Source organism: Arabidopsis lyrata (assembly GCF_000004255.2).
Source record: "Arabidopsis lyrata subsp. lyrata unplaced genomic scaffold ARALYscaffold_2, whole genome shotgun sequence".
Taxonomy (NCBI): Eukaryota; Viridiplantae; Streptophyta; class Magnoliopsida; order Brassicales; family Brassicaceae; genus Arabidopsis; species Arabidopsis lyrata.
Window position 1 is genome coordinate 3,604,290 of NW_003302554.1, and position 25,941 is coordinate 3,630,230.

The following is a 25,941-nucleotide window of genomic DNA, read 5'->3' on the forward strand; positions in this document are numbered from 1 at the left end:
GTAACCTGTCTCTAACAAAAGAGAAAATTTTTGTTTTTGAACCACCGAGACTTTCTGGCAACCCAAGATATGAACCCATACCACCAATATTAGAGATACCTAAGGTAGATTTGATATCTTCCTTCACACCGTCATCTACCTTATGCCCAAACTGGATCGAAGATTTGGAATAATTTATTTGCTGTCCCGAGACCGCTTCATATTGCTTTAAGATCCCCAAGATTACCCCACACTGATCCTTGTTAGCCTTACAAAAAAATAGACTATCATCCGCAAAAAGCAGGTGAGAAACCGATGGGCTTGCAGTTGCCACCTTGATACCCGTAATTAATTTATCCCGTTCTGCTTTCCGTATGTTCGCAATTAATACTTCAGTACAAAGAATAAATAGATAAGGAGACAGCGGATCTCCTTGCCGTAAACCCCTCTCTGGTACTATTAGTCCTCGAGGTTGTCCATTAAGAAGAACCCTATATTGGACAGTACTGATACACCACATTATCCAACTAATCCATTTTTCACAAAACCCCAGTTTGGTTAAAACTTTTTCAACGAAAATCCATTCCACTCTATCATAAGCCTTACTCATGTCAGTTTTAATTGCCATGAATTTTCCTTTACATGATGGGTTAGTTCGTAACCCATGGAACATCTCTTGTGCAATAAGAATGTTATCCGAAATTAACCGTCCTTCTACAAAAGCTGATTGTGTTTCCGAGATCAGTTTTGGTAGTACTGTCTTTAGTCTTTGGCAAATAATCTTTGATATAATCTTGTAACCAACATTGCAAAGACTAATAGGTCGTAGTTCCGTCATCCGAGTCGGTCTTTCCGTTTTTGGAATAAGACAAATATTTGTCGTATTTAACCGTTTGTCAAAATTCCCATCCTCTAAAAAAGAATTAACCAAACATAAAAGATCTACTTTAATGGTAGCCCATGCTTTCTGAAAAAACAAAGCCGTCATACCATCTGGCCCCGGTGCCTTCTCCGGGTGCATCATAAAAAGTGCTGCTCTCACTTCACCCTCTGTTGCCGGGGCTATTAAAAAATCATTATTCTGATCCGTGATTAGACTTTGTACTTCTTCCAATGCATCCTCAAAAACCTCAGGTTTTGTTGTAGTGAATAAATTCTTAAAGTAGGAAACCGCTATATTTTGAACCTCTTTATCTTCCGTTAACCATGTCCCATTCTCATCATGTAAACCCGTGATTCGATTCCTTGCCCGTCTCTGCTTCGTTAAAGCGTGAAAATATTTTGAGTTATTGTCCCCTAATTGCATCAAAGAGCTTCTGCTTTTCTGGTGCCAGTACAATTCCTCGTCCCGATAGGCCTCTTTCAGCCGTAATGTTAAATCCGTAATTTCTTCCCGTGATCGCCTATCGTCTCTTTGCGCCGCATATAGTTCCGATTTTAAATCTTCAATCGTTTGCCGACCATAGGGAGTCAACTCTCGTCGCCATTACGAAATAGCTCGCCGACAATTAGTCAACTTTTCCACAAATTTCCCGTCGCCTGGTTCAGAATCAAAATTCCAACCATCTGCAATTGTCTCCAGTAAACCTTCTTTCCCTATCCACCTTTTGTCAAACCTGAAACTATGTTTCCCGCGTGGCATCTTATCCGCAATCGTAGCTAAGACCGGTGAATGGTCAGAAGCTACCATTTGTAAATATTCTACAAATGTGTTGCAGAATAATTCATGCCAATCTTCATTCGCTAGAGCCCGATCTAGACGACATCGTATTGGTTTTTTATCCCGCCACCCCCGCCAAGACAACCAATCGCCAATATAAGGAAATTCCAGAAGACCACAATTTTGAATCATTAGATTAAACGGAATAAAAGAAGACGCGTGTCTTAATTTACCCCCTCGCTTTTCATGATTTCCAGTTAATTCGTTAAAATCACCAATTAAAAACCACGGAGAATCCCGAGATAAACCGGTTCTAGTTAACCGCTCCCACACTTGTTCCCGCTTACTAGGAACCGGGTCTCCATAAACAAAAGTGAGATAAATTACTTTGCCCTTATAGTTTGCTTCAATATCGATCACACGATTACTTGCAAATAAAACCGAAACATGATAATCATTATTAAAAAAAAGGGCTAAACCGCCACTACAACCAATAGGATCCACCGTTTTAAAATTTTTATAACCAAAGTGACCTACAAATTTTTCCATAAAAGAAGAGGATTGTTTAGTTTCTGACAGAAATAAAAAATCCGGCCTATGTTGCTTCCACAAATCCCGAAGATACCCAATTGTTGTCTTATTTCCTAACCCTTGACAATTCCAACTTAAAACTTTCATTTATTATCAACCTTTCGATTAAGTGGGTTGCGTCCACCTGTTAATCTCTTCACCGTGCCATGGTGCGTCGGGTTATGCCCTTCATTCCCTTGATTATTTCTTAGAGAAACCAAATTACAAATGACCATTGATATTCTTACCCTCAAAATATCCACATCCAACCATGAAAAACCCGAAATCAAACTATTGTAAAAACGTTTGTTACAACCAATGAAACTCCACTCCATACACTCAAAATCCAAAATCAACCGACCCACATCATAACTTTTAGAAATATTCCGACCACCCACAATAACCCATGGAGGAGTACTCAACGCCCTCCTTCTCCTATCACCGGCAAACCATCTGTTAAAATTTTTTTAAAAGACGTGTTTATAAAATTCCATACCCAAAATACAATATGACTCCACCACTTAAACCGTATATTGTTAACAATTTTTTTTGTCCACGTCCAATACCAATATGCCAAAGTTAAATGAAACCGATAACATCCAGTCACAGACCCCCGAGTATAAGTTTTATACAAACAAGATAAAGAACCGATCCTTTCGAGGAACGAGATAACAAATTCCTTTGCTTCCATTTGGAACATGTCCTTTACTCCGTGAAGTAAATCATTACCGCTTGATTCTAACATCAACCTTTGATTACCTTGTTGTACTAGCACTGAAACATCCTTCAAGATTGGCCGGATCTTTTGATTTCCCAACCGGAGAACTAACCCACATAACACCATCACATGATCCCATCTCCAAATCAACCAGCAGATCAAAGAAAAATACAAGTCAATAAACCGAAGTCCCTTCCTTCTCAACCAACATCTTACTTTGATCTCTTCTTCCCATAACCCGAGCCGCTTGAATCTTTTACCCAGAATCTTCCCATCAACAACGATTATATTAAAATCTGACAAAACCAAAATCAGCCCAAAATCCACCAAATCAAATCGACTAACCGGGAGCAATTTAATAGAGATCCACCGAGACCGAGAGATTTCTATGATCTCTACAGCCCAAAAACTGAACCTTATGTATCTTATACCCAAAAACTCCAAAACAGTTCCGAGATTAATACCATCTAACAAATTCGAAAACAGCCCAAGATCCACCAAATCAATTCGAAAAACAGAGATCAACCGAATAGAAAACCATTTGGAACCAGAGATTAACCGTAAGAGAACAATCAAATTGAATCCGCTCACCAAGCTAAGAAACAACCTTAATAATCCATTCCAGAAACAAGAAACAACCGAGATCCACCTTCTCATGGTTGGGTGTTAAAACCCTAGAGTTCCATCCTCGTCGCCGTCGGGAGCGTCGGGAGCGTTTTCAAAAAAAAAGTTTTCATTCATAATAATTTTTTTTTGAATAGGTAATATAATAAATTGACTGGTAAACTGCGGTTGAAAAACCAGTTTTAATATAATAAACTTACAGAAATATACATAACATGTCATTTATATATAGAAACCAAAAACTGTATTATCATACAAAAATAATTTTAAACAAATTATACAATAACTAACTAAAATATTTATTTTCAAAGATTTGGAACATTTTTTATATACAAAAAACTCATAAGTGTAAATATATATTTGTTCGGTTCCTATATATATATAGTATTTAAGAATATGATATGATAATATCTTATTAGAGAGATTTTGTTTTAATTTGTTGTGAATTTTTATTACTATTGTATAAGAAGTTATAATTTTTTTAAACAGCCGCAAATGTCACCGTCACAAATTATATTTGATTGTTTAATTTAAAATATAATACCCAAATTCTTCCAAAAATCTAGTTCTCTCATGCCACATCACTAGTCTGACTCCGAGTCTGAAGTAGCATATTTTTTCTCTGCTTTGTGCTCCATGTATGTGTTGAATCCTAAAATGTTTAGTAAATGGCAGAAATCTATTGAATTTCGTCACAAACTCATGTTGACATTCTACAGAAACATATTACACTGGTCCTAATGACTCTGGAGAGTAAACAATACATTTACCAAGTAGTTTACCTTCGAAAAAAGAGATGACACAGTCTACCAAGTAAGTAGATGTAATGAATTCATGATCTGCTTCAACTTCAAGTTTTTCACGTGTCTAACGATTATCGAACCATTTTACAACATGTGCACTTTTGATTATTTGCTCGGAATCCAGATAATGTGCTAGGTTCATCGATAAGATATATATTCTAAGCCTTTCAGAAGCATATTTTTAGGAAAACAAAAGAAAACATGTTGTAATTTACAAGTTTCACTATGAATGTTGATATTCTCTCATGATTTGAATGTGATGACATGCAAAACAAGTACAAAAAATGCGTAGCAGTTATTACTATACTGCCCATACCATACCTAATAATCTTCATTTGTAGCCTAAATTTAACTCATAATCTATGTGAAGTATATCGACAAATGTTCTTATTTACCGTTTTAATTATGGGTCTCCTCCTTTGTGCTTAGTTTCATAATTTATTGGGTTTTATTGTATGATATCCTTTAATTTCTTGGTGTATTTCAAACATACATGTCCAATCTCTGGTTCAAAATGTTGGTTCTTTCCATGGTAAAAGCTTCATCATCCAAGCCTAAACGTATTGAAAACCGATTGTTGCTCCTGAGTCCAATGCTCATGCCCCAATTCCTGAACATGCATGCTTCTGCGGAAACCAGTAAACAACAAGGTTGATTATTCATTCTTTAATAGTTAAAAACAATGAAATCAGAATCTTCCTATTGCTTTTGTCTCATTTGATTATTTGTTTTTCCTGTATCACTTAGGGTGGTTCCATATTTGTTGCAAACTTGTTTATGGATGCGACTATTAAGCCCCTCTATGAAACATTTGAAGGTTTTGGAGCTATTAGGAAAAATGGTATCCAATTCAGAAGTTACCGATCATTTATTATTGCAATGATCTTAATGGAAAATGTATGTGCATGGTTTTGAAACCTTAAACCCTAATTCATGTAAAAATCTATGACTTTTCAGGAGAAAAAAATTGTCTCGGGGTTGTGGCATTTGAAACTAGTGAAGCAATAAAAACTGTCTTCTTTTTATGCATTTGTTTGCCCATCAAATTCTCAACTATAACGTGATTTGAAGTTCTTTTTTTCTAATTTTAAAACGTATCACAAGGAATCTCTGATCAGAATCGGAAACCGAAGAGTATCTATAGAAAAAAAACGAGGCAAGTTTCTTAAGGCAATGACTTATCCAAGATTATAACTTTATTAAAATGTAAAAATAAAAGCCTCATATTAATTGTTGTTTTTGGATTCTGTATAAGCTAGCAACAATCAAAATGGCAGCAGAATCTCTACAATAAACAACAATGGTTACTATAGGAATGATAATGGTTACATAAACGATTGATACAAATCTTGGGGCAGTGGTGTCAATGGAGGACGAGGCTATGGTAGACGGAACAATGAGTCTGATTAAAGTGGTAAAACATACAAACAATGGTCATGGCAATAATAAAGCCAAAAACTGAAGATTTTGCTTCTTGCAAATTTTTATTATTGGTTAAAAACTTAAGGTTTTAGGCGATGATTAATCAGATTTTAGTTTTCATGGATATTTAGGGGATTTCGGTTTGGATTTTGTTTTGGGATAAATCTATAACATATTTCTTCACCCTTGATCTATATTTCTCCTGAACAAAGGAGAGAACAATATTGAATTGATTTAAGGTTCTAATGACCTACAGACTTCTTTACATGAGATAATTCCACAGCTTTGTTTTGGTCTAAGTAAAAAAATTATAGGTGTAATTATATTTAGTTTGTTTCCTATATATAGTTTTTAAGAGATTTTTGTGAATTTTTATTAGTGGTGTAGATAAAAAGTTATAATTATTTTAACCACCCGAAAACGCCACCGATGCAATTACATTTGATTGTTTAACCAAAAATATAATACCAAAATTCTCCCAAAATCTAAGTTCTCTCTTATCACATCACTAATCCAAATCCAAATCCGAGATATCATATATTTCCTCCGCTTTTTGCTCCAAGTCTTTAGTAGATCCTTAAATGTTTAGTAAGGAACATAAATTTATTTGATTCCGCCAGAAATTTATGTTGACATTCTAAAGAAACAGATTACACTAGTTTCAGTGACTTTAAAGAGTAAACAATACATTTATTAGATAGTTTGCCTTCGAAAAAACAGATGACACAGTCTACAAGTAAGTAGATGTAATAAACTCATGATCCGCCACAACTCCAAGTTTTTCACGTTAGACCATTTTGGAACCCTAAACCCTCTTATAAGTGGAGTTGAGACTTTAAATGGAGGCTGAGGAGTTTTTCCTAGAAGAAGATCTTAGGTGCAACACATTTGAAGGCCGCAATTAGATATGTTTTTCTTTTGATGAAGTATGGAGATAGCCTCCATTATGCTGGCTTGCGTCCTGGGAGGATTTGCAACAAAATTGGATCCCTATCAATCTCCTCCTCAAACATCACCATTCACCAACACAATCCATGAAATCTCATAAATACATCACTAATGATCATGACTTTTCGACGTATAAAATATTCCAACTATTATTTTTCATTGAATATTGAAAGTTTAATATATTAATTTAGATATTTATAAAAACAATTTTGACATATGTGTCCACTGGAACATGTGTTTTCATGAATTTTTTCAGTACTTTTTCTGTTGAAGTGTCATATCATCCATATCATTTTATATATTCAACTAGATATTTGGAATTATTTGAGTTGAATAAGGTTTTAGATGATTTTGGGTGAATATAAGAATTTGTCATGCAATTAAATTAAAATCATGAGATTTAGATTTTTATATATTTAACTAAGAAAATCTTTTAAACACTATAAAATCAGTAACATTGAATTCTGATCTTTACCTAAGAAAATTCTTTAAAATCTTTTAAAACATTTTGAATAACAGTGGATATTTGTTCAATCATAAGATTCTAAACATTTACAAATCTTATAACCAGTAACATTGAATTCTGATTTTTTTTTTTCGTTTTTCAAGATTTAATGATATATAATTCATCAGTTCAATACAAATTCAAATGTTTTATTGAATACAAACTACTTTAGTCAGTGTTAAGCGTTTGGAAGATTGGCGCGTGAGAGTTAAACCGCCATGCTGGACTTGTTCGTTGGCTGTATAAAACGCAGTCGTTTCAACGGTCTTCGTTGTGACATGGGCATCATTATTTTTCTAAGTTAAATAGGCTGGTTCCTTTGAATTATGTTGGTGAGCGACCGATGTGCACAATTCCAAAGATCGTGGAATGAACATTATATTAAAAAAAAAACAATTGTTGACAAAATACCAATAACAAAAGAAGCTAAACCAGTGATTAAATTTACACCAACTTAGATCTTTCCCGTTTTTAAATCGGTAAACAATAAACTTTTCTTCTTGCCAAAATTTTGAAACAATATACTTCATTGTTTAATCTATAAGAAAATTCTACCAAGAGACAACAAATAAGAGGTTGACCAGAAATAATAATAGCTATCAGTTGAATAATGGCACGATCAGAATTCAGAAATAGTTTATTGGGGTGACATTATTTGATAACAACAGTAGGTTGACCAAAAAAACATTATATAAACATAAATTTCTTGGAACTCCTGCTCCATTCAAAACCCACAGTCCAAGAAACACAAGTTCAAAGATACTACGAAAGACCAAAAATATGTGAAGATATGATGCAAATATGATTTGTGTTAGCTAGGGAAGACTTGCTCAATTCTCACTAGTATATTCCTGAAATCAAGAACTGTATTTGTGTTACAATTAGAATCTGCTAAAAGACTAATGTCTGTTAAACTCTGACAGAGTGATATTATCAAGCTCAACATTAAAGCAACAGAAAGAAAAGAAAATTTCGTTCATTCACTTAATAGTAAAGAGAAAAGGCTACCAACTTTACAAACATGGTCACATGGATTTGCGTTGGAGCTAAACGTACTACAAAATTAAGATACTATAATGACTAATCACCAAGAATTACATAGATGTCAAACCCTAGTTAATAGTTATCATCATGCCCTCAAAATCATAATGTAGAACTAGAAGACGGACCCTAAATTATCAGTGACCGGCGTTTGGTAAGTGCTCGCCGTAAAAGAATCAGTGGCTCCGAGAAGTGGATTGTAGCCAGAAACCGTCCAATCATCAGTAAATAGTGTTGAAGAAAACTTTGAATCTATCCAAGAAAGATCCCACACACCACCATTGTTGGCACAAACCCCCAAATTATTTGTGACCGCCATAAGAACCGCCGGGAAATAATCATTGGAAAACCCTAACGTGAAAGGATTAAGTAGAGAAGAATCCGTAACACTACCAACATCCCTAGAAACCTTCGAAGCAGTAGAAGATACAATGTTGGAAACAGTTTCGTGGGAGCCACGTAATACGTAACCCAACTCGTCAAATACCCCACCAAACCCTAATCTCTGATCTTCGGACGAAAACACCTTGCGGTTTGAGATGATGGTGTTGTTGTCTGAAACCCTAAGATGATCATCCTCTTCCGTTTCCTTCGACTTAGGCTTCTTCAAGTTTCGTAATATACTTATCTTGTGTTGCTTGACCCCGACTAAGTGAGAGTCAAGGTTAACGAGATGGTTCCTCAACTCGTCACCGGATAAACCCTTGAGATTAGGGAAGTCGTAGAGATCGCAGGCGTTATGCATCCTCTTGTTATCACTCAACGCATTGAACTTGGCCACGATCTGTGTTAGGGTTTGTGGGTTATGATCATGAGGCTGAGGCCAAACATGGAGATCGTTGTCGGGACCGTAACAGATGAAACCAACAGAGTTACCGCAAAGAACAGAGAGCTCTGTAGCTTTCTTCTTTAAACCAGGAAATCTCTGTTTGAAAAAGCTCTGTTTCTTCTTCCTCTGCAAATCATCATCTTCCGAGGAGGACTTGTTTGGTTTTTTATCACGAGGAGCCATCTTCAAAGAGACGAGACTGTGATCAAATCGTAAGAGAAAATCAAAGTAGAAAAGTTTCGATCGGAGTAGAAACAGAGAGTAATGTAACAACGATGGGAAGTGAAACGAGACTATGATGGTTCTGTAATATATAGGGCTTTAGGACTAAGCTTTATCTCAATCCCACAACGGTCATAATTTTGTGAAAAAACGCGTAAAAAGCGTATCTTATGTTCATGTCCAAAATCTTATTAGATCTTTTCTTTGATCGTTAAGAGTTAAGACATTTTCCATTTTTAGCTTCATTTTTTTTTTCTTTTGGTTTTTCTGTCAAACAAAACCTATTTTGTTTGGTTTTATGAATTCTAAAGGGATTATATTTGTCCTTAATTAATTTCCAAAAAATTATTTATAAATTGACGCAAGTCTTAAGAGATTTCTATTTTTCTAATTGTCTTATGATTGCTCACCGGTTAATGGGATAGATGAATTTGGTTTTCTCAATTTGTGTTTTTTGACAAAGTCAACTATTTTTATTTACACATTTGGTTTAGTACTTAATAATATTTACACATAGCCCCAAAATCAGATACGCTTAAACCCTAGTGAACAACTTTTGTATTGGTAAAAACCCTAAGAGACGATCAATCTTCCAAATTCTTCAATCCAACACTGCTTTCAGAGATCCCACAAATCTTCCACCATATTCTTCAGATTCGGATATGAGATCATGGTGATTATGCTTAGTAATAGTGAGAAGGTAAATAAGAGTTGTGACAATGGAATTTCAGGAGAGATTAGAAAGAGCGGAAGGTTACTACAACATTTTAAATTTGTTTATTTCTGATGAAGAGTAGGATCCCTCAACAAGAACAGAGTATGAGGTAAAAGTTGTCCTCCTTTCTTAGTTACTCAGATAAACGAAAAATCAAATTTGCTACTTATGCTAACTTAATTACTAAAATTGTGTCTTTTTAAAACAAATTTAGTAGAATAACACTTTTATTAGTACGATATGTTTCGACTTCCAAGGGTTTGTTTTGGGTTTGAATTCCTCCTAGTCAAAAAAGAGAAATCAAACTCTCCACAATTGGTTTGTGTTTGATCCTAGTATTCATTCACCACTATGTTTTCGGCTAATAGTTTCACTTTTATTCCTCTCTGTTGCATTTTACTTTGCTGCAAGTATTGGATTTGGTAAGGATCCTTTTTGTTCAAAATATAGTACCAATCTCTTTCTCTGCTTTTACGGGAAAAACGGTCTATTTCCCCATGAGAACTATGACATCATAACATATAGAGCTCAATCTATGACCACGATCCAGATATCCCCGAAAAAATATTTCTCAATCTATATCTCCTCGAATCAATATTTTTCATCTATTTCTCCATAAATCTGATTTAATCGGTTTACAAACTAAACCGGATAGAAAACCACTCTAACCCAACATGACTGATTTGAAAAACCCAATTGACCAAAAATTTGATCCATTCTAAAACCTGTTGAACGAGAAATTGATGTCTGCAACATCCGTACCATCAATGGCAAAATTTCTCACAAAAACAAAACTTTACTCTCCTCCATCTTGGGTTTCCCATCTTATTATGAATCATTCCCACACGTACATTCATTTCAGTTTTTCTATGTTTCAATTCTTCATTTCTTTCAGTGATCATCACCTTTCTCTTTTTCTTCTTCTACATCTTCAGCTTCCTACTCCGATACATCGGTCTTCCTAATGCCACTAGCTCTAGAAAAGGTGATAGAACCGGATTTATGATTCTTATCACAAGGTCTCATAAATTTCATGATCTCATCTCTCTATTCCTTCTAGACTATTTTTTTTTTTGCTTCTCTTCTTCCCTATGCTTACCGCTTTTTTACGAATTGGGCAGCGAATGATTTCACCGGCATGGAATTGAGTGGAAACAAAGTCTAAAAACTCGAATTGTTTATGGCGGATGATAGATACGTCGTCGTTTTGTTAAACCATCAGCAAGAGAAGTAGAGAACATCGTCTCAGATTTGGGATCTGCTTCAACTCCCGTTGTTTCATCAAATCATGTGTTGGGATGACGACGGCGAACGTCGGTGGTGGTGGCTCTGCCGTGGAATTGGATATTCATTGATCTCGATTTTGGGCTCTGGAACCTTTGAGGTTGAAGAGCACTGGCGATTGAATTTTGATTCATAATTGATAGAGAAGAAAACAATAGGTCTAAAATCAGGAAAAGATTTCAAACCTTGGAGGAAGATTGGTAAAAAACTAAAAAGAGATCCTTTGTTTCATCTCTGAGTTTGGATGACGATGATGATGAGCACGAAAAACGGGTTGAAATCGAGTTTATTAGGGAATTGGGTTGAAATCGGGTTAAGATTAGGTTTAGTCCGGTTTGCTATCTTAGTAAATTGGTTAAACAAACAATATACCGAGTAAAACCGATGGTCATGTGTAATTAGATGAGACCTATTTATTCAGGGGAGATATAAGATGAAAACTATCGATTCAGAGAAATATAGGTGGAGAAGTATTTTCTCGGGGACATCTGAATCGTAGTTATAGATTGGGCTCTATCTGTTATGATGTCATAGTTCTCGTGGGGAAAAAGACCGTTTTCCGCTTTTATGATAAAACTTGTGAAGAACATTTAAATCAGTGTTATGAATCCCACCAAGGTGGACCAACTGAATTGAATTATGAACCAAATAGTAAAATGATACGTGGCAAGTGGGACGTAGCTACAGTTGATTGCCTTTAAGACTTTCTAGCCAAAGTTGGTCGTTGGTAGACATCATCATCTTTACTAGAGATGGTCGTCTACTAAACTCTATCGCCTATTTTATTATACAGATCAGTTCAACAAGAAGCGATTTCCAGAAGGTAACTATTGTTGTTATTATTACTTTTCTTCGATCTTTTGTATTTTCCATTTCATCTTTTACAAAGATCTGTGGATTACAAAAATTGTGTATTTATTATGTAAATTTTGTGAAAAAATATCATCCGAATTATGAACTAGTGGATCCTCCTCTAGTGATTATTAAATACTACTCTCATGGTTAACAGGAGACTTATGGCTGAGACACTTTTGTATTTTGGAGTTCGGAAGCTTTGGGACCTCCTTGTCTGAGAATCTGATCGATTTAAGGGAGTTGATGAGCAACTCACTGAGCTCAAAAGTAATCTGAACTTGCTTAGGTCCTTCTTGAAAGATGCAGATGCTAAGAAACATGCAAGTGAGACGGTGAGAAATTTTGTGGAAGAGATCAAAGAAATTTCTTTTGACGCAGAGGATATAATCGAAACATTTCTTCTCAAGGAAGATCTTAGAAAAACAAGTGGCATCAAGATGCGTATGAGAAGACTTTCATGTTTTATAGTGGACCGTAAGGCAATTGCTTCAGATATTGGAGGTCTAAGTAAGAGGATCTCCAAGGTGATCCGCGATATGCAGAGTTTTGGAGTGCAACAAATGATTGTCGATGGCAAAGAATATTCACATCCTCTGCAAGAAAGACAAAGGGAGTTGCGAAAAACATTTCCTAGCAATTATTAAAACGATCTTGTGGGGTTGGAGGAGAATGTTAAGTTATTGGTTGGCTATTTGGTGGAGGAAAGTAGCAATCAAGTAATTTCTATAACTGGGATGGGTAGTATTGGTAAAACTACTCTTGCTCGACAAGTTTTTAATCATGAGATTGTAAAAAACCATTTTGATGGAGTTGCATGGGTGTGTATATCACAACAGTTTACAAGGAAATATGTGTGGCACACGATTTTGCAGAAGCTTAGTGCACAACATGATGAGTATAGAGACTCAAATATGACTGAAGACGAACTTCAGGACAAACTCTTTCGACAGTTGGAAATCAGTAATTCTTTGATTGTCCTGGATGATATTTGGAAAGAAGAAGATTGGGACATAATAAAGCCTGTGTTTCCATCAAAAACAGGTGACATCTTATTCTTAAACTTTGACTATACTTGATTACGAAAAATAGAGCTTGACAAATGCGTGTAATATTTCCTTTTGTTTAAAATATATTGTAGGATGGAAAGTACTACTTACTTCACGCAACGAGAGAGTAGCCTTACATGCAGATCCAACATGTGCCGCTTTTAAACCAAAGTGCCTAACAATTGAAAACAGTTGGATACTTTTCCGAAGGATAGCATTTCCTATAAAAGACGACACAACAAGTAAGCTTTCAAGGAGGGTATATTTTTTACGTTATTCAAAATAGAAAAAATTCTTTTACGTTTAGTTGCATCATATCTTGATTTCACAGTCCAAAAACTACATGGTTTTGTTGTGCAGAATTTAAGGTTAATGCAGAAATGGAAGAGATGGGTAAGCAGATGATCAAACATTGTGGAGGTTTACCATTGGCTGTTAAGGTGTTAGGTGGGTTGTTAGCTGCGCAATGCACATTTCATGAGTGGAAAAGGATAAATGAGAATATTAGAGCTCACATCGTTGGAGGGACTACCTTCAATGACATAAATATCAGTTCAGTTTATCATGTTCTAAATCTGAGTTTTGAAGAGCTGCCTGTTTATTTGAAGCACTGCTTTCTCTATCTTGCCCATTTTCCAGAAGATTATGCGATAGATGTGGGGAATTTGTCCTACTACTGGGGTGGAGAAGGAATACAAAGACCGAGGTATTATGATGGAGCAACCATTAGAGAGGTCGCAGATGAATACGTAAAAGAATTGGTCAAGAGAAACATGGTCATTGCTAATATAGACGCTAGAACTGCAAGATTTGAAACATGTCACTTGCATGATATGATGAGAGAAGTTTGTCTGCTTAAAGCTGAGGAAGAGAATTTTGTACATATTGTTGATAAACGCCTACCTACAAAGTCTCAATCTCCTTGTAAATCTCGCAGAATTGCAGTACACCAGCTTGATGAAACATATCATCCTAAGGGGGAGATGAATCCAAAACTTAGATCTCTCTTGTTTTTCAGCTTGGTAGAAGGTTGGATGTCATCGGATTTATTGTTTACAAGGTTACAATTGTTGAGGGCATTAGATCTCTCAAGAACTCAGTTTGAAGGAGGGAATTTACCCTCTAGCATTGGGAAGCTCATCCACTTGAGATATTTGAGTTTATACCAGGCACATGTAACTCATCTACCTTCCTCCATGTGGAACCTGAAGCAGCTTCTCTATTTAAACCTATGTGTAGATGCGAGATCTCCAATCTACATGCCCAATTTTTTGAAAGAGATGCGAGAATTGACATACCTCTCTTTTCCGTTTCTGATACATGATAAGGTAAAGATGGAACTAGGGAATCTAGTCAACCTGGAGACATTGGAGAATTTCTCAACAGAGCATGTGAGAGTCAGGGACCTCCAGAGTATGACACGACTCAGAGCCCTCTCTATCTGTATCAGAGGCGGGTGTAGCGTGAAAACTCTATCTTCATCTTTACGTGATTTGAGACACTTGGAAAATCTTACTATTTATGATTTCCATGTGCTTGCTCCCACTAAAGATGAAGAAGGATTTGTTTTAGATTCCGTTCATCTCCAACACCTAAACTTGACACTATATATGCCAAGGTTACCTGATGAGCAATATTTCCCTTCTCACCTTACAACCATATCTCTTTGTGAATGTCGTTTGGTGGAGGATCCAATGCCAATTCTAGAGAAGCTGCTTAACTTATATGATGTCAGTTTATTTAGTCAATCTTTCTGTGGGAGGAGAATGGTTTGCTCGGGCGGTGGATTTCCTCGGTTGCAGAACCTAATGATATGTGGAATAGAGGAGTGGGAAGAGTGGATAGTAGAAGAAAGCTCCATGCCACTTCTTCATTTTTTGTTTATTAGTTGTTGTCCAAAGTTTAAGGAACTTCCTGATGGTCTGAGATTTATCACTTCCTTGCAAGAGCTGAATATTGACACAAGTTTGAAGGAGAAATTTTCCAGAGGAGGAGAAGAATACTACAAAGTCCAGCACATTCCTCTTGTTCGATTTCAATAAGACTCTCCAATAATCATTCAACAAACCCATTGGAGATTCAGCTGCATAGTGCTTTGTCGGAGGATTTAGGTGAGGACATCTTCTCTTAAATAATGAACTTTAAGAATGACTTATAACAATCCTATTTATAACATTTTTACTGTTATCAGTCATAAAATGATTGATGATTAGGATTTGCTCACTTTTTGTGCTACAATTTAGAAGTATCCATGGTCACAGTATATAATTGTTAATTAATGCCACAATATAGTTATCTCCTCTGTCCGTAGCTTTTAAGTGTTTGTGAGTTTTCACATGTTTGCAGCTAAAATGAATTTAGTCTTCTGTGTGGTTTCTCTCCTAAAGGCATATCGTTTTACTTATGCAGAGAAAGAAAAGTTTTGCCTCTTATGGACTTCAAAATGAGAAAATGGGAGGTTAATCTATCTCTCGAGGAGGTCCCTCTCGAGCTTCCTTAACCAGCTTTAAGCATCAGTCTTTCAAGGGAAGGAATGCAAGATAAGGTTGAAGAAACAATTTGCAGAGATGGGTAAGAGATGACATAGTGATGGAGTGATTGTTATCTTTGAAGTTGGTAGGGAAGACTTACTCAATTCTTATTAGCACATTTCTGAAACAAGAACTCTAGCTTCCAAGTTCGCTTGATCATCGTCTGTATAGCTCATAGTGTGCCTTTTGCTGTAGTTGTAGATGATCTTGGTTACTTACGAAAAACTCTCTTTTTAACTCCTTTAATTTCTTACATGCAGAGACCACAAGGTTTTAGCTTTTTGGAGCTTTGCCGTCTGCTCTGTGGATAGATTTTTTTTTTTTTTTGGTAAAATCTGTGGATAGATTTCTTACTAAGTGATTGACTTTTTGTTTTGTGTTACAATATGAATCTGAATTTTATAAAGACTAATAAACTCTGACACAATGTGATATTCTCAAGCTCAGCATTAGAGCAACAGAAAGAAAACAAAATTTCATTACATTCTCTATAATCAATAATAAAAAAGAGAGAGAAAGCTACCAACTTTACAAACATGGATTTGCGTTGGAGCAAGAAATACATGTCAAGATACGAATCATACGATAATAATCGATCACTGAGAATATAAGTTGAATTACATTGCTCAGTAGTTATCAGTGCCCTCATAATCTAGAACTAGAAGACAGAGCCTAAATTATCTGTGACCGGCGTTTCGTAAGTAAAAGAATCAGTAGCTGCCAAAAGTGGATTGTAGCCAGAAACAGTCCAATCATCAGTAAAGAGTGTTGACGAAAAATCAAAATCTAGCCAAGAAGGATCCCAAACACCATTGTTGGCACAGACCTCCCAATTATCTGTGACCGCCATTGAATCCGCCAGGAAATAATCATGGCCGGAAAACCCTAATGTGAATGGATCAAGAAGAGAAGAATCTGAAACACAAACATCCCTGGAAACTTTATTGGAAGCAGTAGAAGATACAATGTTGGACACTGTTTCTTGGGAGCCACGGAAGACGTATCCCAACTCGTCACCAAACCCTAGTCCATCTTCCAACGAAGCCACCTTGCAGTTTGAGATGGTGGCGTTGTTTGAAACCTTAACATGATCATCTTCCGTCTCCTTTTCCTTGGGCTTCTTCAAATTTCGTTTCATTATACTTATCTTGTGTTGCTTGACTCCAACTAAGTGAGAGTCAAGGTTAACGAGATGGTTCCTCAACTGGTCTCCGGACAAACCCTTGAGATTAGGGAAGTCGTAGAGATCGCAGGCGTGATGCTTCCTCTTGTGATCACTCAACGCATTGAACTTGGCCACGATTTGTGTTAGGGTTTGTGGGTTATGATCTTGAGGTTGAGGCCAAACATGGAGATCGTTGTCGGGACCGTAACAGATGAAACCAACAGAGTTACCGCAGAGAACAGAAAGCTCTGTTGCTTTCTTCTTAAAACCAGGAAATCTCTGTTTGAAAAAATTCTGTTTCTTCTTCCTCTGCAAATCATCATCATCGCAGGACTTGTTAGGTTTCTTATCACGAGGAGCCATCTTGAAAAGAGAGAGAAGGCAAAACTCGAATGATCGTAAGAGAGAAACAAAAAGCAGAAAAGTTTCAATCGTAATGTAGTTGATGAATTGTGCAAAAGAGAGGGCACTGGTTCTGTAATATATAGAGATTAGAGAGAATCACTAAGATGATGCTTTCTCTCAATCCCACAACGGTCATAAATTTTGTGAAAATGTGTACAAAATCTAATTAGATCTTCTCTTAGATCGGTAGTAGTGACAGTGTTGCAAATTTTCCTTTTTGTTAGCTCCAACCCATTTTTCATTTATTAGTTATACGATTATATTTTCCTTAATTTCCAAAAAAAAAATCATATGTATAGTTTGTTTTTTCTTCTAATTTTCTTAAAAATATTTTTACAGATCGATGCAGTCTTAAATGATTTCTATTTTCTATACTTTTTTGATGATTTACTCATCGGTTTATGGGATAGAGGAAATCGGTTATCTCGATTGTGTTAATTTGGCAAAGTCAACTAGTCTTAAAAGATAGATCGTCACAAACTAAACATCGAACGATGCAAAAATATGAACCAGTTCTGCTTTTGCTATCTATGTGCTCCAAAATCTGCCAAGTTTATAAAAAGGATTGCTATAGCGAGTCAGAGGCCCATAACCTCTCTCGATCAAGGGTCCGACATATATGATCTATCCCGAGGGATTTGACATCCCTCCCAAGCGAGTACCAAACTAGAGGTCATAGATAGGAAACGTAACATATGGAGAGTACTAGGAAGCACCACTAGCCCAAGACGTACCATTTTGATTGGGTTTGGGCCTGCAAAAGACATACTTAGTCGGATTATATGAAGAGTACCAGACATGAGCTTGGAAGAGTTTTGGTTGGTTATCAAAAGGATCCATAACCTCAAACGTGATGAGAAACGTGTACCCATTACACACATACATATTGGCTTTGACAACCTTGACAAATTCATACTTTGTACACTCCACTTCATTGTAGCCGTCAAGTGATTTCTCAGACAGCCTACTAAGTAAATCCCCAGTGGTTTCTGCTCCTCAACGAAACGGTTTGCATTGAGATCAACCGGGTAGTAATTGAATAGGCACCGAAACAATGTGAAATCAATATCGAACCCCTATCACACAAAAAAAATAAAAAATTCAACTCTCATTTTCACAAACAATTTGAAATAAAAACACTGAATGATTACGTCAAAGTAACTATCAACAAATATATATATAGATAGATACCTCGCTTTCTTCGATTTGTTCTTCCATCATGTAGAGTTCTTGCTCAATTGTATACTGAGGCTCATCTTTCTCGGTTCTTGTGATGTATGGATGATCCTCGCGTTCAAATTCATTAGGTTTACACATCAAATGTGCATAAAAACGACTGATATCGCTTCTCATTAATCAAGGAACCGATGGAAAAATCCTTACTGGAAAAATGATTTCTTGTCTAGACTATATATATATTTTTTATATTTTAGAAGAAGAAACTATATATGAAAAAAATTTACTATACGTTTTTATATGTAGAAGTTCTTTTTTTTTGATTTGTTGAAACTATACTTAGAAAAAAATTACATTTAACAAAAAGAAAAATTCAAAAATCAAAAAGAAAAAAGAAAAATGTGAATGACTGAATCTAACTAATAAGATAAAAATTATAAAAAAGTGGAAACAAATCATTTTTTGGGGAAGTTAATGAGACTGATATTGGAAAACTAGCATAACTCTGATCTTTGATTCCTAAATTTTTTTTTTTTTTTTTTTGTCAACCACACATTTATTAAAAAATAACTCCATGATTGGTTGTCCAATTAGGAGGAGAACAGTTTACAAAAGTTACATCAGAAAATAATAGTCTAGATGTACGGGCTAAGTAGTCCGCCTTAACATTGCATAAACGAGAAATAAGAGAAAGCGAGAATAAGGGAAAAGAGATATTGATTCCTAAATTTTAAAATTGAAAATAAAAACAAATTTGGTCCTGGGCATGGAGGAAGGTTAATTTTTTTTTTGTCAACAACTTTTAATTAAAAACTCAAATGAGTCATTCCTGAAAATGCTGTTTAAATAGTTTAATGAATTGATTATTAAATAAATTTAACCTGATTTTATCCGTATCTGCTTATGCATACAACACATGTAATAATAAGTCACAAAAAAAAAAAAAAAACACATGTAATATTTATTTTTTCATTTTTGAATTTGCGATTGTTTTGTATAGAAATGTGTTTGACCATTTGGAACATCCTAGTGATCTAAAAGATATTTTGGTTCAGTGTCTGGACTATTAAAATCATTGCTGGTAAACCAATTTTCTCAATTCGATGTTATTAATTATGGAGCTAATAAAATATAAAATATCCAATAAAATAATTAAATTATGATAATTCATGGACCTAACCATTGAACCATTCAAATTACATGATACATTAAGCTATTTAAATACAACCATTAAACCAAGAGTATCTGATCCACAGTTTTCTTCTTCCCTCAGGATATTATAGCAAACTGTTGCAAGTCATTGGAAATTCCTGCCACTGTTTTGTTAGACAAAATTTCAAAGGCCTCTTTCAATGCCTACAATGCATTAAAAGAAATTATGTTCATATATATATATATATATATATATATATATTATATATTATAATATGTGAAAAATAAAAGAAACAAGTGAACACACTCAGACCTTATTGAAGAGGGAGTGGTTCTCAAAACACTCAGTGACAAAGACCATGAATTTATCATGTAGTTCAATTAGTAGCTGCTTATTAGCTGCGTCGTCAGCTTGTTTCATAAGGGTATATCCCTCTGTAGTAATATGCTGTATACACATTTTCAGTTAAAATTAAACCAAATGTCATGTAGCAATTAAAAAATAAAAATTGGAAACAAAAAGAAAGTGAGTTTAAAATAAATAAAAATAAACCTGCTTGAATAAGTCTGCAACATGTTCCAAGCTTTGAGGGATTGGACAATAAAGCATGTACATCCTAGAGAGATCATCCATCTGAAAAGTATATATGTATATATAGCAATGCCCCGTCAAAAAGACAATTTTAGTTGATTATTTGTTTACGAATTTGATAAAGATGTGAGTAATATATAGGAGGGGAATTAAACAAGCTAACAAAACTTTAGGGTACAACATTCCCGAAACTAGCTTATGAGTTTGGTTTGGCTGCCCTTAGGTCGTCTACCTTTTTATCCCTTAGCAATGCACAACAGCCTGAGGACTCATTTTCTAGAAGCTGTTTTGCAACCACGACCAACAATTCATTTTGTACTTTCTACATTCACAAATAAACAAACAAGCCAATAAACTTTAGTATATAACTAAGTTTAAACGCAAAAAAACTTCCCTCGTAAAAATATGATTAATTCCAAATAAATGAATAATTCTATCATTACAAACCTCAACCAGTTTGGGTTCGGTGCTTGAATGAAGGTAGTGAGTGACTCTCTCCCTCTCTCGTTTTAGACACTCCTCAGACTGAATACAATAGAAAATTATAAACGTTAATATATATTTACTTTCCTGAATAGAATGAAAACATAGTCGGAGACATGCCTTTAGCATGTAAGCAGGACAAGAATCCCCCTTGATCCACTTTGACGCCTTGCGAGAATAGTATGAGGCAGTATCTTGAAGCATGAAGCTTTCAAAATCCTCTTCATATTTTTTCATAGTTCCCAGCCCATTCTCTACATAGACATCTAATACATTTTTCACTAGTTCCCTATCAATCTGTTCGCCCTCACGTTCTTTATGAAACTGGAAATACAAATATTTTTAGAAAAAAAGAATCATGCAGAACCAAGAATTTTTTTTCAATACATATACCAATCCTTACAAGTGCAATTACAGCTTCTGTGGCCGTGGACTGCATCTCACGATAAACCTGATGTACATAATTACTTAGACCATTACAAAATACTTTTGAGGCAGTGGAAAATTAGAAGCTATAGGAATATGCATGACAAACCAGGTTGTTGAAACATGTCAAGCCAACTTCCCTCAGTGATTGAACTTTTCTCCGAATAACATAGTAACGGTCTATATAATTGAAGAATCTGATAAACCATCTAACCAGAACTTTATGGTTATCCCACCTCTTAACAAGCTCTCTTAGCATATATTCATCATGCTTCTCCCTTAACGACGGCAACACCTAAATAACAGATAAAAAAACAAGGAAGATTAAACTTTTTGCTTAAGTGAAAATAAAATAAAAAATGAACATGTCTTCTTCGCACTATATCCAAGAATCAAGGCCGACCGATTTTTTTATTTTTTTGTTACTCACCGTTTGTGTAACATAATCTTCAATCATTTCACGATATTTATCATAAATCTGTGCTGAGTAATCAGGTTTCTGGGTGCACATACTGTAGGCAGTCCTGTGAATCACATAAAAAATCACTGTGGTAAGTACCCGTACACAACAAACATAAAAAAACATTACATATATAAGACGACCAACGTACGTGTAAAGATTCATATATTGGTTAGATTCAAATGGTGGTTCAGGCTCTCCTTCTAGAATCCTTATCATCTTGGTAACACCTTTCTCCAAGAAGGACCATCCTTCCTCAAATTTAATCTCTGTCTGTTGGGCCATCCTTCTAAAATGTGTTTCAAGCTCTCTTGAATCAAATTCTATAACAAAGTAATAGACAGAGAAAGTAAATATATTTGTCTTTTTATAAAGTGCAGAAATCAAGATAAAGTGCAGAAATACATTAAAATTTAGCGTTTGTGAGGTAACTATCGATACTTTAGCTTCCATAATAACAACGGCAGTCTTTGAAAATGATCAAGATTAGTGTTGCAGAATCTATAGATCATAGGAGAACCACTATCTCGATTAAAATCATGTACATAAATTAACACGAAAACCTAAGACTACATGAAGATTCCGAACAGTAAGAATATGATTTCACCTAATCCGATTAGCTTATCAGAAATGAGAAGTTTGCCAGTGAAGGAGGAAAATTCCTAGAAGATATCTTATATAAGATTGTAAAGTTTAATTCTTCTGAAAGAGATATGAGAAGTTTCCCCCATTTGAAGCATTAAATTGATTTGGTGCATTAATCATTCTGAGATTTTCTTCCTTGAAAACACAATCTGTATATACATTTTTGGAGACATTTATGACATTAATTATTTAGATTTTCAAAATTAAATCAAAGATATTAACATAAACAATCATTTCCAAAATTCTTAACCTAATATATTAAACATAACTAATCATTGCCACAATTACATCCATATTCAATTCGATTTCCTTAAAAGATCTCAACAATCCCTACATTTAATCGTGGCCATTCAAACCTTAATCCGGTTTTTAATCTTCAATCTTGACTGTCGGTCATACGTAATTAATTCAGAAATCATTATAAATAATTAATTATTATTAACTAAAATTTTAAAATATATATATATATAATTAAACTTTTAAATTGACTCGAATTATATGTCTATTAAATAAAATATCATTAAAAATAAAAAAATGATGTTTAATTTCACGGGACGGGGTTATATAGTGGGACGGGTTTGGATCGATATTAATACTGGACGGTATTAATATCACGGATGAAATCTTAAAATTAACAATCAAAATACAATTATACAATCTTAAACACTTAACAAAATAAACAATTTTAAAAAATACAATTTAAAATTTAATTTTTATAGTTAAAAAATCGAACCGCGGTGTACCGCGGGGTAAAATCTAGTTGTATACATTTACAACAAAATTAAATTAAATAACATAAAATCAAACCCAATTGAAATTTTATTTTATGATTTAACCAATTACTTTTTATACTTATGATTTATGAATATGCAGATTGTAGTATTTATCATTTTAAATATTGTATAAGGAATCATACATAATTAAATTTAATGAAATTAAATTCTGAACTTATTTTTGAATATATGTTATACATAATCATTGATTAATATATTTTGTCCAAAACAAAATCATTGATTAATATATAAGATAAGTTATTTCTCTATTTTAAATTGTCAAAATATTGTAAGAATTATATTAATGTAGCCAATTAACTTTTCGAAGATTTTTTCCATTAAAAATACTTATATGCATAAACTTTAAAATGAAATATAATAAAATTCAACCTTATTAGAATTATCTTAACTATAAAATCAACTCTTTATTTTTCTAAAAGAAGTTTCTTTATTATAAGATAAATAATGAGGAAAGTTAACTTTCTTTTTGGGTTTTATATTTTATATTTTTTCAAAAGAATTGTTATTTATGTAAATATTACTCCATATAGCATATAAAATTTGAGAAATAATAAACAAATTAACTAGTTGTTGGTTTTTCTTTTCAATTCATATATATTTATATGGATAATGTATACATATTACAGATTTTCATATATTTTGATTTTTAATCATTAAATAATAGATAGAGTCAGATTTTAAAAATTATAGCAAAAAAAAAAAAATAATATAAATTTTTGAATGGTGAATAATTTAATTGCATATCACGATGTATAATTATTAAAAGTCATTAATTAAATCATAATAGACAAAACTTTAAACAGAACCAAAGAGTTGATTACACATGGATTTAAGGACTCCAATTTGGACAGACTACTATTTGGTTACTCTTTGGTTCTGTTTAAATTTTTGTATACTATGAATTAATTAATGACTTTTAACTTATGATTTATGATATGCAAGTAAATTATTCAACATTAAAAATTCTTGTCAAGCGATACAAGGAATGCATTTTGAACCGAACCAAAGAGTAATCTGATTACATGGATTTCACTTAAAACTAGTATTTTCTTCACATCCTTAACTATAGTTTAGCCATCATCCCTAGGTTCTATAGCTCTTTCTCAGGATATGGATATAATAGGACACTGGGTTCTCTAATCCTCTTATACTCTCTAAAGACTTCACCATTTGGGTTCTCCAGTGACTCTAAAGACTTGACGATGCTTGTCATATACTAATGGCATTATTTCTGAGATTTTGATTGGCTGGAGTTGAAATACTATATAAAATCGTTTCGGGTGATAACTTTTATATAGCATCTAACTAGTGAAGGGTTTGAGAATTATATAGACAAAATTCTTTGTGTTTAATTTGCTGTAATGTCACTTTAAGCTTTGATCGGTCTTTCTTTGTCATAGTTTTTGGATACCAGTTTTAGCTCTAGTTGTTAGCTATTTGGTACTTTCTGAAGTCGGATTGTTGTTTTCCTTTGTCAATTACCATGCAGTCGTAAACCAGTCAACAAAAGTTAAATATCCCTCCAATGAACAAAATTCCTGGTGAAACTTTTGGTCGAAAACGCTATTAATTAATAATTACCAAGGTTGGTCTTGTTATACCCTCTTGTTGAGAAACTTCTTTCATTTGCCATAAGGCTAGCTAGCTTCTCATATATTTTGTTTAGCTCGAAACTTTTATTTTGTGGATGCATCTGAACACTACAAGAAAAAAGCTAAATTCCAACAGCCATCTATGTTGTTAATTTGTAGGAATTATATGTTTCCAATAAATTTTCAATAGAACATATATTTGTTGGAATATGATCGTTGGAAATCTACATTTGTCACGAATTTATTGGAAACGTTTCCATCGAGTAATTCTATGACCAATTTGTTGGATAGTTCTGATAATTTTTTTGTTGGATATTTGTTGGAATTTACCGTGAAGTTTCTAACGAATTGTTCCAACACATATTTTGTTGGAATGTCATTGATAATTTGTCACAAATATTCAACAATTCTGAAAGTTTGTTTATGGGAAACTACTAATAACATATTTGTTGCAACTTTGTTGAAATGTTTTCTTGGAAACGTGTGAGAAATTTCAGACGCCTTATTTGTTGGAACTTCATAGAAATTTATTGATAATTTAATTGTTGAAAATTTATTGCTATTTTTCTTGTAAATTTGTGAAAAACTTCTGATGATTTAATTGTTGGAATTTTATCAGAAATTAATCGTTGAAAATATGTTGATATATTCTACTAAGTTTCCAACAAAATGTCTCATGAACCATTTATCAACTTTTTGTTGGAATATATTATTTAGGTAATTTTTAATAAAAAATATTATAAAATTAAGAAATAAATAAAAATAAAAATAAATAATAAAATTAAAAATCATAATAAGTAAACATTTTTAAAATCTCAAAACACTTAAACATCCAAACATAATATTGAAAAACAATCCTAAATGCTTAAAGTCTTAATGAAACCAAATTACTAATTGAATTCAAAGACCACCATTGGTGTTCATTGTTGTTATCATGGAAGGTGGAACTTCATTTGGAAACTTGTTCTGCATCATAGTAATCCAAAAATCAACATCTTTAAACTTCAGCAGCATTCCCTCAATCACTTGGTCCGATTTCTGGAGCTTTTCTTGAGTCTCAAGATACATTTCTTCATAATTTGGAGATGCATCAACGCTAGGATCAGCTTCCGGAATTGAACCATAGCCAAATTTCTTGCCTTTCTTCACTTGAACTTCCTGGAATTTCAAAATTGCATGTTACAATTCACATAAGAAAAAAGTATTAAAAACATAAAGTATGGTTAAAAAAAAACACATGAAGTATAATTAAAAAAATAATAGAAGTTTCAGCATTTTACCCCTTGGTAAATGGCATCA

General features: G+C 33.9%; 4 protein-coding genes, 1 long non-coding RNA gene and 2 pseudogenes across 5 annotated transcripts; 2 read left to right on the forward strand and 5 right to left on the reverse strand.

Annotated features, from left to right (window-relative positions):
• Positions 1-8,385: 8,385 nt before the first annotated feature.
• On the reverse strand, positions 8,386-9,442 carry LOC9322721 (agamous-like MADS-box protein AGL49). Its single transcript, XM_002888126.2, has one exon. It carries the CDS (start codon positions 9,280-9,282, stop codon positions 8,386-8,388), a length of 897 nt encoding a protein of 298 aa, XP_002888172.1. The 5' UTR covers positions 9,283-9,442.
• Positions 9,443-10,983: 1,541 nt separating this feature from the next.
• Positions 10,984-11,257, forward strand: LOC9324236. The gene is made up of 2 exons (XR_002333947.1): positions 10,984-11,055; positions 11,158-11,257. It is a non-coding gene; the product is annotated as an uncharacterized LOC9324236 (long non-coding RNA).
• A 981-nt stretch (positions 11,258-12,238) lies between these two features.
• Positions 12,239-16,186, forward strand: LOC9322723 (annotated as a pseudogene).
• A 139-nt stretch (positions 16,187-16,325) lies between these two features.
• On the reverse strand, positions 16,326-17,280 carry LOC9322724 (agamous-like MADS-box protein AGL49). The gene has a single exon (XM_021034661.1). The coding sequence runs from the start codon at positions 17,278-17,280 to the stop codon at positions 16,411-16,413; it is 870 nt and encodes a 289-aa protein (XP_020890320.1). The 3' UTR covers positions 16,326-16,410.
• A 747-nt stretch (positions 17,281-18,027) lies between these two features.
• LOC9324237 lies at positions 18,028-18,675 on the reverse strand (annotated as a pseudogene).
• Positions 18,676-19,623: 948 nt separating this feature from the next.
• LOC9324238 (putative cullin-like protein 2) lies at positions 19,624-22,347 on the reverse strand. The gene is made up of 11 exons (XM_021034652.1): positions 22,219-22,347; positions 21,763-21,934; positions 21,582-21,675; positions 21,261-21,446; positions 21,129-21,176; positions 20,846-21,049; positions 20,690-20,767; positions 20,475-20,564; positions 20,204-20,284; positions 19,964-20,098; positions 19,624-19,854 (listed from the first exon to the last, which is right to left on the reverse strand). The coding sequence occupies exons 2-11, from the start codon at positions 21,894-21,896 to the stop codon at positions 19,768-19,770; spliced, it is 1,137 nt and encodes a 378-aa protein (XP_020890311.1). The 5' UTR covers positions 21,897-21,934; positions 22,219-22,347; the 3' UTR covers positions 19,624-19,767.
• Positions 22,348-25,462: 3,115 nt separating this feature from the next.
• LOC110230877 lies at positions 25,463-25,940 on the reverse strand (the record flags this gene model as incomplete). The annotated part of the gene is made up of 2 exons (XM_021035080.1): positions 25,463-25,800; positions 25,923-25,940. Coding segments are annotated over 2 exons (276 nt in total), but the record flags the coding sequence as incomplete, so codon positions are not given.
• Between the last annotated feature and the right edge of the window lies 1 nt (position 25,941).

Coding starts and splice junctions, on each gene's coding strand:
- LOC9322721 (XM_002888126.2), bottom strand. CDS start 9,282: ATGGCTCCTCGTGATAAAAAACCAAACAAGTCCTCCTCGGAAGATGAT.
- LOC9322724 (XM_021034661.1), bottom strand. CDS start 17,280: ATGGCTCCTCGTGATAAGAAACCTAACAAGTCCTGCGATGATGATGAT.
- LOC9324238 (XM_021034652.1), bottom strand. CDS start 21,896: ATGGCCCAACAGACAGAGATTAAATTTGAGGAAGGATGGTCCTTCTTG. Junction 21,050..21,128: donor CAGAAGCTGTAATTGCACTT/GTAAGGATTGGT, acceptor TTGTATTTCCAG/TTTCATAAAGAACGTGAGGG. Junction 20,768..20,845: donor GTCCTGCTTACATGCTAAAG/GCATGTCTCCGA, acceptor TATTGTATTCAG/TCTGAGGAGTGTCTAAAACG.